This window comes from Aythya marila, assembly GCF_965140915.1.
Source record: "Aythya marila genome assembly, chromosome: 16".
Taxonomy (NCBI): domain Eukaryota; kingdom Metazoa; phylum Chordata; class Aves; order Anseriformes; family Anatidae; genus Aythya; species Aythya marila.
In genome coordinates this window covers 325575-340279 of record NC_139057.1, presented here as the reverse complement: position 1 = coordinate 340279, position 14705 = coordinate 325575, and the positions used below count along the sequence as shown (strand labels likewise).

General features: G+C 65.7%; 1 protein-coding gene across 2 annotated transcripts; it reads left to right on the top strand.

Moving 5' to 3' along the window:
- The first annotated feature begins 1285 nt into the window (after positions 1-1285).
- Positions 1286-12118, top strand: CD40 (CD40 molecule). Of its 2 annotated transcripts, none has more exons than XM_082773524.1 (9): positions 1286-1427; positions 3055-3136; positions 3707-3832; positions 3935-4078; positions 4299-4398; positions 5296-5357; positions 5446-5544; positions 5939-5964; positions 6214-12118. In XM_082773524.1, exons 1-9 carry the CDS (start codon positions 1380-1382, stop codon positions 6364-6366), a joined length of 840 nt encoding a protein of 279 aa, XP_082629650.1. In that variant the 5' UTR covers positions 1286-1379; the 3' UTR covers positions 6367-12118. The 2 variants fall into 2 exon arrangements, with proteins under 2 accessions (XP_082629650.1, XP_082629649.1); XM_082773523.1 differs by having other exon boundaries at positions 5939-5985.
- The last annotated feature ends 2587 nt before the right edge of the window (positions 12119-14705 follow it).

Below are 14705 nucleotides of genomic sequence, written 5' to 3'. Positions count from 1 at the left end.
GTCTGCTCTCAGGGCTCCCCTGGGACCACTCGTGCCCTCGAGCGGATCGCTTTTGGGAAATGACGGCAGGGGGAATCCAGAGCACGCAGCCCCGCAGCTGTCCCGGCACACAGCCCCCCGCCGGGCGGCAGGAGCCCCGAGGGGCTGCGGGTGGGCAGCGGCACAGCGGGCACCGCTGGCTCACGGGGCACCAGCAACTGCCCGCGGGGAGCAGCGGCACCGGGGCAGCCTGAGCCCTGCTGCACGCACAGCCGGTGCTGGACGGGCTCCCAGCTGGGGCAGGGGCAATGCGGCCGTGGCTGGGTGGGTGGCACTGCTGCAGGAGGGGACGGGGCAGCAGTGCCGTTGTGTGAGCGGGGTGCAGGGGGACGCTGGAAGCCCCCCTTCCTCCCAGACACGCACCACAGGCTGGATCCAGGGAAATCTCCTGAGAGCAGAGGAGCCTGGAACTTCCCCGGGGATTGCTCTGGGGACCCCAGGGAAATGCAGCCGAGGCCACAGGCAGCCAGCGGCACAGCTGGGCCCCGCAGGCCTTCTGCCTCTTCCCCTTTCTGGCTGACGTATTTCTGGGGACTCCGCACAGACGCCAGAGTTTGGGGGAACAGTAAGGGGCTCTCCAGGGCCACTGCTCTGACCTGTCTTTCCTTGGGAAAACGAAGTGAAACCTTGAACTTCTGTCTCAGAAATGAGCTAACTGAGGCCAGCACAAAGACTCCCCTGGCCGAGGCCCACAGCTGAGTCCTGCCCATGGCCTGCACCCCGTCCGCCCAGGAAGGCGCAGGCCAGGCAGCAACTGGAGGCTGGCAGGGAGCCGCCGAGGAGCAGGTTCCCTCCAGCTGCAGCGTGACGCTCGCCTGGAGCCACTCAGGGACACCGAGCCCCAGCTGCTCCCCGGGACCCCGGGCAGGGCCGGGTGCTGTGGCTGGGCAGAGCTCCGGTGTTCCGCACCGGCCCGTGGTGCCCCAGCTGCCCCCGGCCCGCCCCGCCTCGCACCGGGCACGGCCGCCCCGGGACCGCGGGGCTGGAGCCCGTAGGGCCGGGGCCGGGCCCGCAGCGCGGTGCCGGGGGGCTTCCTCCGGGCCCCCGGCCCCGTCCCCGCGGCCGCCCCCGCACGGCGCTGCCCTCGGCCCCGCGCTGCCCACGCTCCGCGGCCCGGGGAAGTCCCCGGGGGCGCGGGGAGCCGGCGGCGGGAGCCCGGTGACTGCAGGATGGGCGGCCCCTGCGGCCCCTTCCTGGGCGGAAACCGGCCGAGGCGTTATTACGGGCTGCCCCGCCGCCCGCGACGGGACGGGACGGGACGGGACGGGACGGGACAGGGCGGCACAGGACGGCGCGGGACGGGACGGCACAGCACAGCTCGGCTCGGCTCGGCTCGGGCCATGGGGCGGCGCGGGCTGCTGGGGCTGCTGTGCGCGCTGCTGCTGGCTGTAAGTGCGGCGCCCCGCGGGGCCGGGGAGCGGGGCCGGGGAGCGGGGCCGGGGCCGGGGCGGTCGCTGCCGCGGGGCCCGCAGCGGGGCGGGCAGCGGGGTCCCCGCCGTGCCCGGCGGCGGCGGGGCTCTCCGGGGGGCAGCGCCCGGGGCCGTCCGGCCGCTCCGCTCCCCCCTGCGCCGCTCCGGTCCCGCCGATCGCGGCCGGGCCCCGCGGCGGCGCTGCGGCCCCGACGGGAGCGGGCCCGGGGCCATCGCCCAGCCCCGTGCCGGGAAGGCTGCGGGGGAGAGACCCTGGCCGGGCGCCCCGGGCCTGGCTGCCGGGCGCGGAGCTTCGCCGTTCCTCATTCCTGCGGCTGGGAATTCCCCCCGGGGCTCGGCTTTATCCGCGCCTCCCCGCGGCACTTGCCTCCCCTCGTCCCGGGACCCCCGTCGCCGGTGTCTGGAGCGCGGCCGTGAATTTGGGGAGGGGGAGAGGGCAGGGCAGGGCAGGGCGGGCAGGGCAGGGCAGGGCAGGCAGGGCAGGCAGGGCAGGTCCCCCCGCGGACCGCCCCGGCTCAGCTCCGCTCTGTGCCGGAGGGGCTGGGGCAGAGCTGAGCACCGCTGGCTGGGCCGGGGGCTGCAGCCCGGCCGGGGGGCTCCGGGCGCGGGGTCTCGAGGGCTCAGAGCACGGAACGGGTCCCGGGGGGCTGGGCGGTGTGAGCAGGAGCAGGGCCGGGAGCACGAGCACCTCTTTCAGTTCCCTTTCCTGCCCGAAGTCACAAACGCACCGTGACAGGGGCAGTTCCCTCTGCAGCCTCACACCGGAGCTCCGCTGCCCCCGGCCCCGCTGCCCCTCGGGCAGAGCAGCGCCGTGGCACCAGGGCTGCCTGCGGGACCCCGTGGGGGTCTGCAGAGCACGGGGCTGCTGCCGGCCTGGCCCCCAGCCCTCCCTCACTACGAGTCCTCGCAGCCTTCTTGCCCCAGGGCCCTGCTGGGCTTCCCTCCCTCTCCCCAGGCCTGGCAGACTCACCAGGCGCAGCCACTCTGCCAGAGATGCGCAGTGCTGGGCTCACGAGGGACAATGCCACGGGTGTCCTCCTGACTGGCTTGAGATCCGAGCCCCCAGGACAAGGACAGCTCCCTGCTTCCTTCCCACCCTGCCCTGGGCAAGCAGTCCCCCTGCTAGGGGGGACCAAGGGAGGATGGTGGGCGGCTGTGCAGAGCTGACCTGCCTGCCTGGGGCCTGCTGCCCCTCAGGGCTGGTGCATTGGCCTCGGAGGGGGCTGGCCGTGCTCTGCTGGGTCGGGGGTCGTGGTTGATGCTGCTCCCCCTGGCCAGTGCTGCAGCGCTGTGGGCAGTGGCAGGGGCCCAAGGTGATGCGCAGCCTGGTAGAAAATCTGAGGAAACATGGGGCCACCCTGCCAGAGTTGCTTCCATCCCACTTCAAAGCGAGCACTGGTAGCACCAGGCAGCGCGGGCGGCTCTGCTGCGGTCTGTGGTTAGTGCAGGCATGGGAAGCGTGGTGCAGGGAAAACCTCACCTCGGGGCGTGGGTGAGCACGTGAGGTGGCACACGCATGCCAGCAGCCGTGGCCGTGCAGGAGTGTGGCGGAGCAGTGTCATTTCACAAATCTCATCTCTTCCAGTGCTGGGGGCCTGGTGACGCCGTGAGATGCTCTGATAAGCAGTACGAGCACAAGGGCAAGTGCTGCAACCGCTGTCAGCCAGGTACGGAGACGCCTTCCCCTTCCTGGGCCCCTGAGGCCCAGCTGTGCCAGAGCCAACTGCACGGCCACGGCCGGAGCCAGCCCCGCTTGCTGCGAGTGAGCCCCCCCCTGCCAGCAGTGCCCACAGGCTCACCTCGCGCTGTCACCTAGTGCTGGAGCAGCTGGGGACCTCGTGGGTGCCCTGAGACCCCCCGCACCTCACCAAGTCTGCAGGGGCTCCCTTGCACAGTCTGAGCTCCTGCAGCCGCAGGATCCCATGGCACAGGCAGCTTGCAGGGACAGCTACTCCCACTGGCATGGCCAGATTGGCTCGCACTCCCTGGCATGCTGGAGGCAGTGAACGCCTGCCCCACTCTCCTGCAGCCCCCAGCACCTCCTGCCCAGCCCTGTGCTGGCCCCTGCAGCCCTGGCTGCCGGAGCAGCATCCAGCAATTGAACAAATGTGCCACAGCAGCCCTGGCATCCACAGCCTCCAGCGCCGCTGCATCCTGCTGGCAGAGCTGCTGCATGCAGGGGGAAGGCTCCCCCGCCCCTGCCTCCCAGCACTTACCTGCCCCTACCTCACTTGCAGGGGAAAAGCTGGTCTCTGAATGCAACGCCACAGAAGACTCTGTCTGCATCCGCTGTGAGAGCGGACACTATCAGCAGAGCTGGACCAAGGAGCGGCACTGCACCCCCCACGACATCTGTGAAGACTGTAAGTGCTCTGTGCTCATGCTGGCCCCAGCATGTGGGGCCATGGGGGCTGGTGTCTGCCTGGGCTCACCTGTCCGGTGCCTCACCTTGCCCCTTTGCCCAGACACTGGCCTCATTGTGAAGACGCAGGGAAACGAGACGCACAACACGGTGTGCCAGTGCCGGGACGGCATGCACTGCTCAGACACCAGCTGCCAGACCTGCGTGGAGAACCAGCCCTGCAGGCAGGGCTTTGGGTTTGTGGCAGGTGAGACCCAGAAGCTCCCACCCTCCCCCAGGGACCGAGGTACTGCCAGCATCGGCCTCGGGTCCTCCCAAGCACGGGGTGCTTCCCTGGCACAGGGCTCCCAGCAGAGCTTCGGGGGAGCTGTGCTGCTGCTGTGCCCGGTGGCATCGCCACGGGAGAGGCTGCTCGGTGATCCCCGCAGCCTGTTACAAAACTTCCTGCAACCTCTGTTCCTTTCCAGCCAAGGCCGTGGCTCGGACGTCATCGCCCTGCGAGCCCTGTCCAGAAGGCACCTTCTCCAACGTCTCTTCCAAAACCGAGCCGTGCTACCCCTGGACAAGGTCTGAGTGCTGATCACATCCTATGCCCACCCAGCTGTGCCACGTCCCTGTTGGCACGTCCCCAGCTGCCAGCCTCTGGAGGGGACCTGAGGACAAAACACTGGGACAGGCTCTGAGGGAGGCAGCATTGGGATGGCGTAGGGCAGGAGCAAGGGGAGCAGAGCTGTGAGCGCAGTGAGGCTGGGGGTGGCGTGGCCCAGTTGGAGGCAGGTGTCCAGGCACTTGTGACCATCCCTTGGTGTGTGCACAGAGCGTCAGCCTGTCCAGGGGTGTCCACGCTGCCTTCTGCACTGCAGAGCCAGGAACAAGGGCCACGGGGTCCTGCCAGCCCTGCACAGGCTCTGCCTCCCAGCACGCTCCTTGGCTGTGGCTACTGGCCGAGGTGCCAGCCCTCCCTGCAGGGGAGCCGGGGCTTGAGGATGCCACGGGCTGGCAGCTCGCCTGTCTGTAGAAAGCTGCTGGAGGGTTACTTGCACTCCCTGGTAGAAACGTGAGCCTTACTTCCGGACTGAATTAGTCTCGCTTCAGTTGCCAGCCATTGGATTTCACTTTGCTTATATCTGCGGCCAGAAATTACCTCCCCATGGAGCCACTTGTAGCCTGTCATCAAGCCATCTCTGAGCTGCTCTGCAACAGCTGAAGTGCCCAAGCCCCAGGGTTTCTCTGTCAGTGCAGGTCTCAGATCTACGCTCCCTCTGGTTCTGTCCAGGACCCTGGAGCAGGATGGCTCTAGGAGCCTGGCATCCCCGTCCCACAGCATGGGCCCCTGTGCCGGGTGGGCCCCCAGCCACCGCCCCTGAGCCCAGCAGGCTGACCGCCTGCTGCTTTCCGTGCACCTCCTCGGGGGCTCTGCATACCCAGGCTCCTGCTGAGGTGATGTCTCGTTCTTGCCTGCAGCTGTGAGGAAAAGGGGCTCGTGGTGAAGGAGAAAGGGACAAACACTTCGGATGTGATCTGTGGTAAGTGCCTGGTGCCGCAGGCTGGAGCTGTGTGGAGCAGGGACCTCCTGCCCTGGCGGCACCCCGCTGATCCCGTCTCCCCTGGCAGAGTCGGGCAGGCGCTCCTCGCTGTCCGTGCTGATCCCCATCACGGCCGCGGTCGTCACCTGTCTCGTGGGCATCTGCATCTACTGCCTGGTCCACACAGGTGAGGAGCGGGGACTGGGGCCTCGGAGCCTTGTCCGGAGAGGCTGGGCCAAGGTGTGGGGAGGATGTCAGCAGCTCTGCTGATTCTGGGGACGGCACCAAAGCGTGGCTGCCCCGAGCCTCGTGTGCTGCCGCTCAGTGGGCACCTGCTGGAGCCCGGCAGTGCCCTGCCCGCAGGCACACCGGTGCTGCCGCAGCCTGAGCCGGGCCGGCTGCCAGAGGACAGGGCCAGAGCTGGGCCCCTCCGCGGCACCCGGTCCCTGCGGGCTGGCACCACGAGCTGCAGGCCCCACGCTACGGCAGCACCGGCCTGGCTCTGACCCCAGCGCTCAGTGCAGGGCTCGCAGCGTGGGAGCACACCCTGACTGCTGCTTTCTCTTCCTCTTTCCCTGCAGACCTGAGGCGACGCGTGCCGAAGCAGGTGAGGCAGCCTCTGGAGCAGGTCAGGGTCCCTCTGGCACGGCCGGGGCTGTGCCAGCGGCTGAGCTGCAGAGCAGGGGCTGGGCGGGGGGGGGGCTGTGCTGCAGCTGCCCCGCGGGGATGGGCCCCCAGGGACGCAGCACGAGCACAGGGCGAGGCCCTGGGGAGGGTGGGAGCGTGGCAGGAGCCTGCGGGTGGCTGCAGAGGGGATGCCACCGCCTGCCCCTGACCCTGCTCTGCGCCCGTGCAGGTCGAGGCCGGGGTGCCCCGGGAGATGGAGCGACAGGAGCCCAAGGAAGACGGGGAGGACATCTTCCCCGTGCAGGAGACGCTGCTCGGGGGCCAGCCCGTGGCCCAGGAGGACGGCAAGGAGAGCCGCATCTCGGAGCAGGAGGGGCTGTGAGGGTGCGCGGTGCTGACAGGAGCACAGCCGGGACCGGCGCCCCCTGCTCTGCCCCCTCGGGCCCGGCAGGGAGGGGAAGCCCCCGGCCGCCGGCACACGCGGAGGGGCCGCGGCTCGACCGCCCCGGGAGGGGGCTGCAGCGGGCCCGGCCCTGCCGCCGGCCGGGGGGGGCCGCGCTGGAGGCGGCCGGTGCGGGACGGCGGGGGCGCGGCGCTGCCGGGCAGCCCCGGGGGGGAGAGCGCCCAGCTCGGGGCCGCGGGCTCCGGGACGGGCGGCGGCCGGGGTGAATAAAGGGCAGCCCCGGACCCACGCGTGTCCGCGACACGGGCTTCTGCGGGCGGGGGCGGGCGGCGGCGGCCAGGGGGTGCGGAGCCACCGCGCCGCCAGGAGATGGAGCTGCGCCACCGCCACCGGCACCGGGCGGGGCGGGGCAGCCGGCGGCCGAGCCCCCCGCCAGTGGGGACGGCGGCCCCCGGCCCGGTTCCCGCAGCTCGGGGGCTCCCAGCCCCGGCCGGCGGCGGGGTCGCGGCCCCGGCCCCGCGCCCCCCGGAGCTCGCGCTGGGTTAGGCTGGGGGCCGGTACCCGCGGTTATTCTCCACCGCTCCGTTGACAAAAAGCCGGTATTTTAACGTTAAATGCTCTGCCGCTGGGCCGGCCCCTGCAGCCCGCCCCGCTCCCGGTACCGGTGCTCCTGCCGGGGGAGGGCAGGGCAGACCGGCAGCATCCCTGCCCGACACCTGCCGGGCCCCCCGCGCACAAACCCGGGCTCCCTGCAGCACAGCCGAGCCCGGGTCCCCCCCCGCGAGGCTGGGGGCAGCGGCTGCAGCCCGCGGCCACCGCCACCGGGCTGCGCAGCGGGGCAGAAGGAGGGCCATAAATCCCAGAGCCAGGAGCAGCTGGAACTCGGAGCAGCTTTTACTGTAAAGGCAGAGGCACGTTATTTAAGGCTCCTCTTAAAACCTAATGTTAGGTTTAATAAGGGAGATAAAAGCATGTCAGCAGCTCTCCCGCTCAGGGCTCTGCGCTGCCAGCGGTGCCAGCAGCTCCTTGGCACCAGCCCAGTGAACACCCTGCCCTGGGGACAAAAACGGGCCCCAGTTCCTTCTGGCACTGCCAGCACAGAGTGCTGCCATCAGACGAGACACGCACAGAGCCGTCGGCCCCAAACGCACAGCTTTTGGCCCCAACCTCCCCCCCCCGAAAGAACTGTTTCCCCACAGCTGCCCCACAGCAGCCGGCTGGCCCTGGCTCCCTGCCTCCCCCAGGGCTGACCTCTCCCCGCTGGCACACAGCGTTTGATGCCTGCTCCCGCATGTCAGACATGTGCCATCTCATTAGTGCGTCTGTCCCCCAAAGTGAGAAGGGAGAGCGCGTGAGACCTAATTGAATGTAACTAATTATTCACTCTGCAAATGCTCTGTTTGAATGGGATTGTGAGGGACAGAATTACTCATTCTGAAAAGGGGAGAGAAAGAGAGAAAGACAGAGAGAAAACAAATAGAGGCGGATGCTGGAGCTGCAGCTCCCTCTCTCCCCAGAATACCAATTACTGGATGAAGTGATTGTATAAATCTTTACCGAGTGAACGAACTGTACTAGTCACTTACTTCTGTCCTCTTATTACGAGGAAGCAATGAAAAATCATCCCATTCTCCAGTCCAGTTAAGGGCCCCCAGTCGCTGTCTCTGATGCTCTCTGCGGCTGCAGAGCTCATCCCCAACGCTTTCCAGGACAGCAATGCTACAGACACTGAGATGAGCACTTGGCAGCAGTGCACACCGCTGATGGTCGCCGGTGCTCTTGGTGCAATGCCAGCACCCCCACACAGTGCACAGCCGTGGCCACCCCCGTGTGCTGCACCCAGCTGGGTTCTCGTGGGGGATGCAGCGGGCAACAGCTCAGGGCCATGGCCGTGCCAGGGCTGTGGTCACACCAAAGCCATGCTCATGCCAAAGCCGATGATGAGGGGCCAGCAGGAGCCAGTCAGTGCCGTGCCTGGACCCGGGGACCCAATTTTCCTGCCCTTCCCTGGGGTGGGTCCGGCCCTACCAGGCCCCATCCCCTCTGCAGGCTCCCAAGGTGCTCAGAAGCAGCTCCACGAACTCACTGAACCAGGAGAGCGCGGTGATTCCCAACCCCTTCCCACGCAGGAGGCAGCATAGCACTCCCCAGTGTCTCTGCTCCACAGGCTGGTGAAATGCGCTAATTAGTAGTGATCTCCATCATTTCCCTGACACATCACTGTAATCCCAGATCCCTCACAGAACTTCCTTCAAACACGCCCGTTTCTGTCCCCAGCAGTAGTGCAGGAAAGCCGATGGGCTCGCTGGCCTCTGGGCCCTGCCCTGCTGCGTGGGCTGGTGGGGAGCAGCCAGCCCCACGCTCCCCGCAGGCAGCACCGGGTCCCCAGCTCGGCTGGGGGTGGGAAACCACTTGAGGAGCTGTGCGGGTGGGCTTCTGTGGGGCAAAACAGCTCTGCAGCGAGGAGACGGCTGCTGTGGTTTGCAGGAGCAAAACCTCCTGCCTGTCCTGCCTCGTGCTGGACGGGATTTGATTGCTGCCAGCAGCGAGTTCCCATGCACTGTGTGGGTGTGAGGGAGCGATAACATCATCATCATCATAACAAATGCAGCTGTGCAGCTCCATTCTGCGCTCATTGGCTTTCTTCAGTTTATCTATAAATAATTGTGGGGACACAATAGACTTTTAAGACTGCCAAAGAGTTTGTCTCCCTCCAGGAACCATATTGCCACAGCGCTGCCACCTTATCTGCTTGTAGAAAGATGAGGGTGGGAAAAATATTTACTGTCGGGGATATTTGTCATCTGCAAATTACCTCTGCCTACAATGCGCAGCGGGGATAGCACTGACAGCGCCGATCTGTATCGCGGGCACGTGAGTGCTGGGGTTCTCTGTGCTGCCCCAGGCCCAGCGGAGCCTCCCCCCAGCTCCTGGCAGGGCGGGCAGCACCGGGTGTGCGGCTCCGAGCCCGGCAGCACGCCACGGCAGCACAGAGGGCGGAGGGAAGCAGCAGATGACACCGAGCAGGTACCCAACGGGTGACCCGACACAGAGCAGCACCCTGATGGGACGGCCGGGGCACCGTGCTCCTGGGGAGGTGCTCGGAGGTGTGGGAGGTCAGCAGCACCTCCCTGCTCCGGCGGGGACACACCGGCAGCGGCACGCCACGCAGCGAGGGCCCCCTGCCCACAGTGCTGCCCCCGACCCCACCGCCCCCATGGCGCCCGCCAGCCCCTGGCCTGCCGCCCCCACCAGCCCTGCTGGCCACCAGCACTCCGCCAGTCCTGCAGCCCAGAGGCTTTTGCACAGCACTTATCGCTGCGGTATCCAAGAACTGATCTAATTGATGTGACACCAATTATTCAAGTATCACCAAATGCAGAACTAATGCATCTGTGTGTACAAACCTCCTAGACCCTGGCCATGAAATTATAACTCTGACATGAAAGGAGCCAGCACGGGAGAGCCAGCTCTGGGCCGGCCCTGCCAGGACACTGAGAGCTGCATCGCAGGGGATGCTCGCGGCACAGCCTGTGCTGACTCGCAGCACGGAGGGACCGGGCTGGGGCCCTCATGGGTCTGACCGTGCCGAGCTGAGCCCAGGCAGCATCAATCAGCGGGGTGCCAGCAGGGCTGCTGCAGCCGTGGGGAGAGCCAGCCTGCTGTGTGCTCCATGGGGCAGCACGAGAGCCATCTCTGGGCTGCTCTGTGCAGCCCACAGAGCTAGCAAGGCTCTTGGCTTGGACATGGGCTGGTGATGGGAAAGGCCGTTCATTGTGTTTGAGATCTTGCTGTGAAATTAAGCTATGCCTGGACACACAGAGCTTGGCATAGGCAGCAGTTTGTGCTGTGTAAATTGCTTTTTACAATCAATTAAAGAAAAGCGATGTCTGACGGTGGCACACAGAGGTGCTGCTCCTGGGGCTGGCGGAGCAGCTTTCTGTTTCAGCACCTGGCGCACAGCCCAGCAGAGCAGCCCCGGCCTCGAGGCAGCAGCCTCAGCACAGGGAGGCTGCAGGGCTGGGGGGAACCCACACCCAGCCAAAAAGGACGTGGGCTGCTGCCCTCAGCCCCGGGGCAAGGGCAGCCTCACGCGGCCATGCCCCGCACCCCCTCAGGCATTGGCACCACTGGCTATGGCCCTCCTGGGGACGGGCCCCTGCCCCTCTGTGCCTTCCCCATCCCCCTCGTGGGCCAGGGACCTGCACACCCGGCAGCACACCGTGATCCCAGTATCTCTGCAGGGCAGCAAACAGGACAGCTCCCACATGAGCTGGGGGACACAGCGATGCACAGCCAATGTGGCAAAGCTCCGGCTTCCCCAGGCACAATTTGGACAGCAAGCATGGTGACAGGGGAGGGTGCTGCACTGCCTGGATGGCCAAGGGTTCACCCTGGTTCTGGTTTGCTCAATGTTTTCATTAAGGACCTGGATGATGGAATAGAGAAAGTGCTTATTAAATTTGCAGATGACACAAAGCTGGGAGGGACTACAAGTATCTTGGAGGACAGGATTAGAATTCGAAATGATCTTGACAAATTGGAGAAATGGACTGGAAAAAATAGGATGAAATTCAACAGGGACAAGTGCAAGGTACTACGCCGAGACGGGAATAATCAGCTGAGCAAACACAGAGCGGGGACAGGGGGCTGGCAGCTGCAGAGCCCAGCGGGCACGAGGCTGTGCTGGTGCTTGGCGGGCAGGGGGCCAGCCCCGGGAACCCGAGCACAGGCCTGCGGGAGGAGGAACGGGCGGAGGGAGAGCGATGAGCCTCCTCCAGCCACGAGCTCAGACTGACCCCTGGCCCTCGCCCCACACGTACCGGGAGTGGGTCCAAGCAGGACTCCCCCCCCAGGGCTCTGCCATCCATGGCCTTTGCCTGCTCGCAGCCAGGGCAGGCGCTGCTCGTGGAGATGCCCTGAGCCCACCCAGCCTCGCCTCTCACTGCCCTGCCGAGGCAGAGCCCAGGGCACTGTCCCCAGCACCGGAGCCCAGCGCAGTGAGGGGTCTGGCTGCAGCCCCCCTGCTGTGCCCCCTGCACCTTCCTGCAGCCCCTGCCATGCCCCAGCACCACGGGCACCAGGAGCGCGGCCGCGGCCGCCCAGCCTGGGCAGCAGCCCCGAGCCCCTGCAGGGCTCCTCCTGCCGCCTTCCCTTCGCTCCAGCAATTAGAGCTCCCGCCAGCACCCTCCCAGCCTGTGCAAACACCGAGACTCATTTAAATAAATTAAGAAGACATAATAAATCAAAGGGAAATGAGGGGCTGTGCCTGGGGGCAGGGGAGTCACTCGAGTTTAATTACATTGGCAAGCCTTTCGCAGCAAAAGCGTGGTGAAAGTCCCGCACGCGGAGAGCGCAGACGTGAGGGAGCGGGTGCAGGCTCTGCGGTGGGGCTGGCAGCATCGCTCCAGAGCCCACACCTGGCCCCACGCAGCGCTGGAGCCAGGCACACGTCGGCAGAGGCAGCCCCAGCTGGCTGCGCCCTGCCAGAGCCCCAGCGCTGGCTGCCGGGCAGCTCACGGGGAGCAGCCCGTGGGGGAGACGTGGCCACAGAGGGGCTGGAGCTGCCTGCAGAGCCCTGCCTGCCTTCGTGCCCCCTCCTAGGGCTGCAGAACCCGGCTGAGGCCCGGGGAGCCGCACGCTCCTCTGCCAGCGCCCGTGAGATTTACAGCCTGTCCCTCGTTGTTTAAAGACTCTCGTTCGCGGCTGCGGTGGGGACTCCAGAAAGAGCTTTGTGTAGAGGCAGCAAATTTATGAGACTGGCTCTGAATCCCCAGTCACATCAGGGGCCAATTCGTCTTCCCAGGGCTGAGGATGAAATTAAATTATTGTAAAATAAATCTGTAAAAATGATGAAAAGACCATCACCCGGCAGCAAGGGCGGGGCGCCGTGAACACACGCGCAGCTGTGACGGATGGGGCTCACCGGGTGATAAAGCGACCGGGACCCAGTAGCTCTGGGATTTTTGCTGTAATCTCACTAAAGAGATGTTGTTTACAGGAAAGGGGGTATTTGGGGGAGGAAATTGCATTTCAAGGTTAAAGGAAAAAAATGGAGCGAGTCTCCCAGGGAGCCCACTTACGTACAAGACGGCAGCGCAGACAGAGAGCACACGGCTGCCAGATAGCGGGGAGCGAGCAGCCAGCCCAGGCCACAGGCTGCAGGCCGCACCTCGCACACACAGGCGGGTCAGCCCTCAGAGCAGCCAGCGCTGGGCCGTCACAGCACCCCGCTTTGTGCTGCAGGCAGCAATTTGCAGGACAGCAGCTTCTGGGAGGCAGCAGGGCCACCCACCCGCGAGGACAGCCCCCAGCAGCACCCAGGCAGCATCCCATGCTCAGGGGCAGCAGGCGCACACCACACTGACTGCACTGCGTGGGGATTTGCACCTTCCCAACTTCAGCCTCATCTTATGAGAAAGATACTGGGGGGATTTTTTTTTTTATTTTTGCTGGTATGACTGGAAAAAATAATGACTTCATCTTATAGTGTGTTGGCTGGCCATTTAACAATAGGCCATTAGCACAGCTCAGCATGGGGAAGGGATTTATTTAGGACACATGGTTGCAAAGACAACCCAGCACCAGGTGCTTAATAGTGTTTCAGAGGTATCAGAGTGTTGCAATGCTCAGAAAATGCAGCTGTAGGGAGTTCAGAGACTTTATTCTTCATTCCTGTGAAATCCCACAATACCAGCAGAAATTTCTCAGCTCTGCCCTAAGCACAAAAGCACCGTGGAGAAAGCAGCAGCTTTTCGGGGCAGACGTAACAGCCAGCTCCTGGCCACAGCACATCCCAACCGCCCAGCCCTGGTGAGACCGACACCAGCCAGCAGCACCGCAGGCACAGCGCAGCCTGGCACCGACAGCACCCTCACCCTCAGGGGACCCGTGGGCTCTCCTTCAACCACAGCAAACGCCCCCAGCGCTGCCAACTGCAACAGCGGGGAGTTCAGTGCCTGCTTGGCCCTAGCAGAGCTCAGTGCTGCAAGGCAAGACGAGAACCGCCGGGCCCCCTCACTCTCCCCACACCACCGTGGGTGCTACCCACGGCCCCAGGCACCGCTGGACCCTGCCCCAGCCCTCCGTGCGTGTCCGTCACCCAGCTGAGAGCCTCTCGCTCCTGCAATGGCCCCGGCACAGCTGCAGCACCGCACAGCTCAGGGAGCACCAGTGCACCCTGACCCGGGGCGGTGCGGGGACCCCGCAGGGCCCGGCTGGGGCCTCCTGCCAGCAGCGGGGCAGCACGAGCGCACTCACCGGTGCAGGACCAGCAGCCACGGCACGCAGCACCGGCACAGCGAAGGCACGGATGGCGGCAGGGAGCCGGTGTGCCAGGCACCCTCAGCTCCCCGGGTCCTCAGCAGCAGCGCGGAGCCAGCGCATCCCTCAGCAGCCCTGCGGAGTGCTGCCCCCCAGCCTCAGCACCCCCTGCGCAGGGGAGCGGGCTGGGCACCAGCCCAAGAGGTGCCTATTGCAGCTTTGGTGCTTCCTCACCTCAGGCTGAGCTGCAGGGGGGCAGCAGTAAAAGCTGCTCCCCTTTTATCACCTGTGAGGGAAGTGCTGAGCGCTGCCCCATGTGTACCTGCACCTGGTCAAAGCACAGGAGAACCTCCAGCCAGATGCCCCTGCTGCTCACAAGCCCCCCAGTAGGGCCCAGTGCCACCCGTATCTTACTCCAGGGCTCCTTGGGGCCAAGCAGCTCCTGGTGCTCCCCAGCCCATAGGGACCAGATCGACAGGAGCGCCCTGTCTGGCAAAGCTAAGCTGGGGATATGCACCTCGCCACCCCACGGGCACGGCCCCTCGTGCAGCAGGGCAGGGAGCTGTGGGGCAGGAAGCCGTGGGGCAGGAAGCCGTGGGGCAGCCAGGCTGGGAACAGCACTGGCATCCATCCTGTGCAGGCTGCGAGGCTGCAGTGTGCTGATGTGGAAGTAAAGAGTTACGGAACGAGCAGACATTCAATAATTCATGGTCACTGAACTGCAACAGGAACAACGACAAATAATAATACAGGAAAATGGGGAAAAACGTGAAATCGTTAGGCCAGTGGTTCAAGCATGAAGAGAGCGTGCCGAGGTAGTGGGGCAGCAGTCACTCTGCGTGTGGATGGAGGGGTCGCTGCCAGCCCCCCCGTGGCACCCCAGGCCGGGCACCCCAGGGCCAAGGGCCGCAGTGGGGCTGTCGCCCTGCTGCCCCGTGGGGCTCTGCTAGGCACGTCCTGGCCCCAGGCTGCCACGCAGCGCTGCATGCCAGCCTTCAGTGCCCTCCAAGGCTGGTCAGCATGCAGGGAGCTTGTTCACGTCTCCAGGAGGCAGG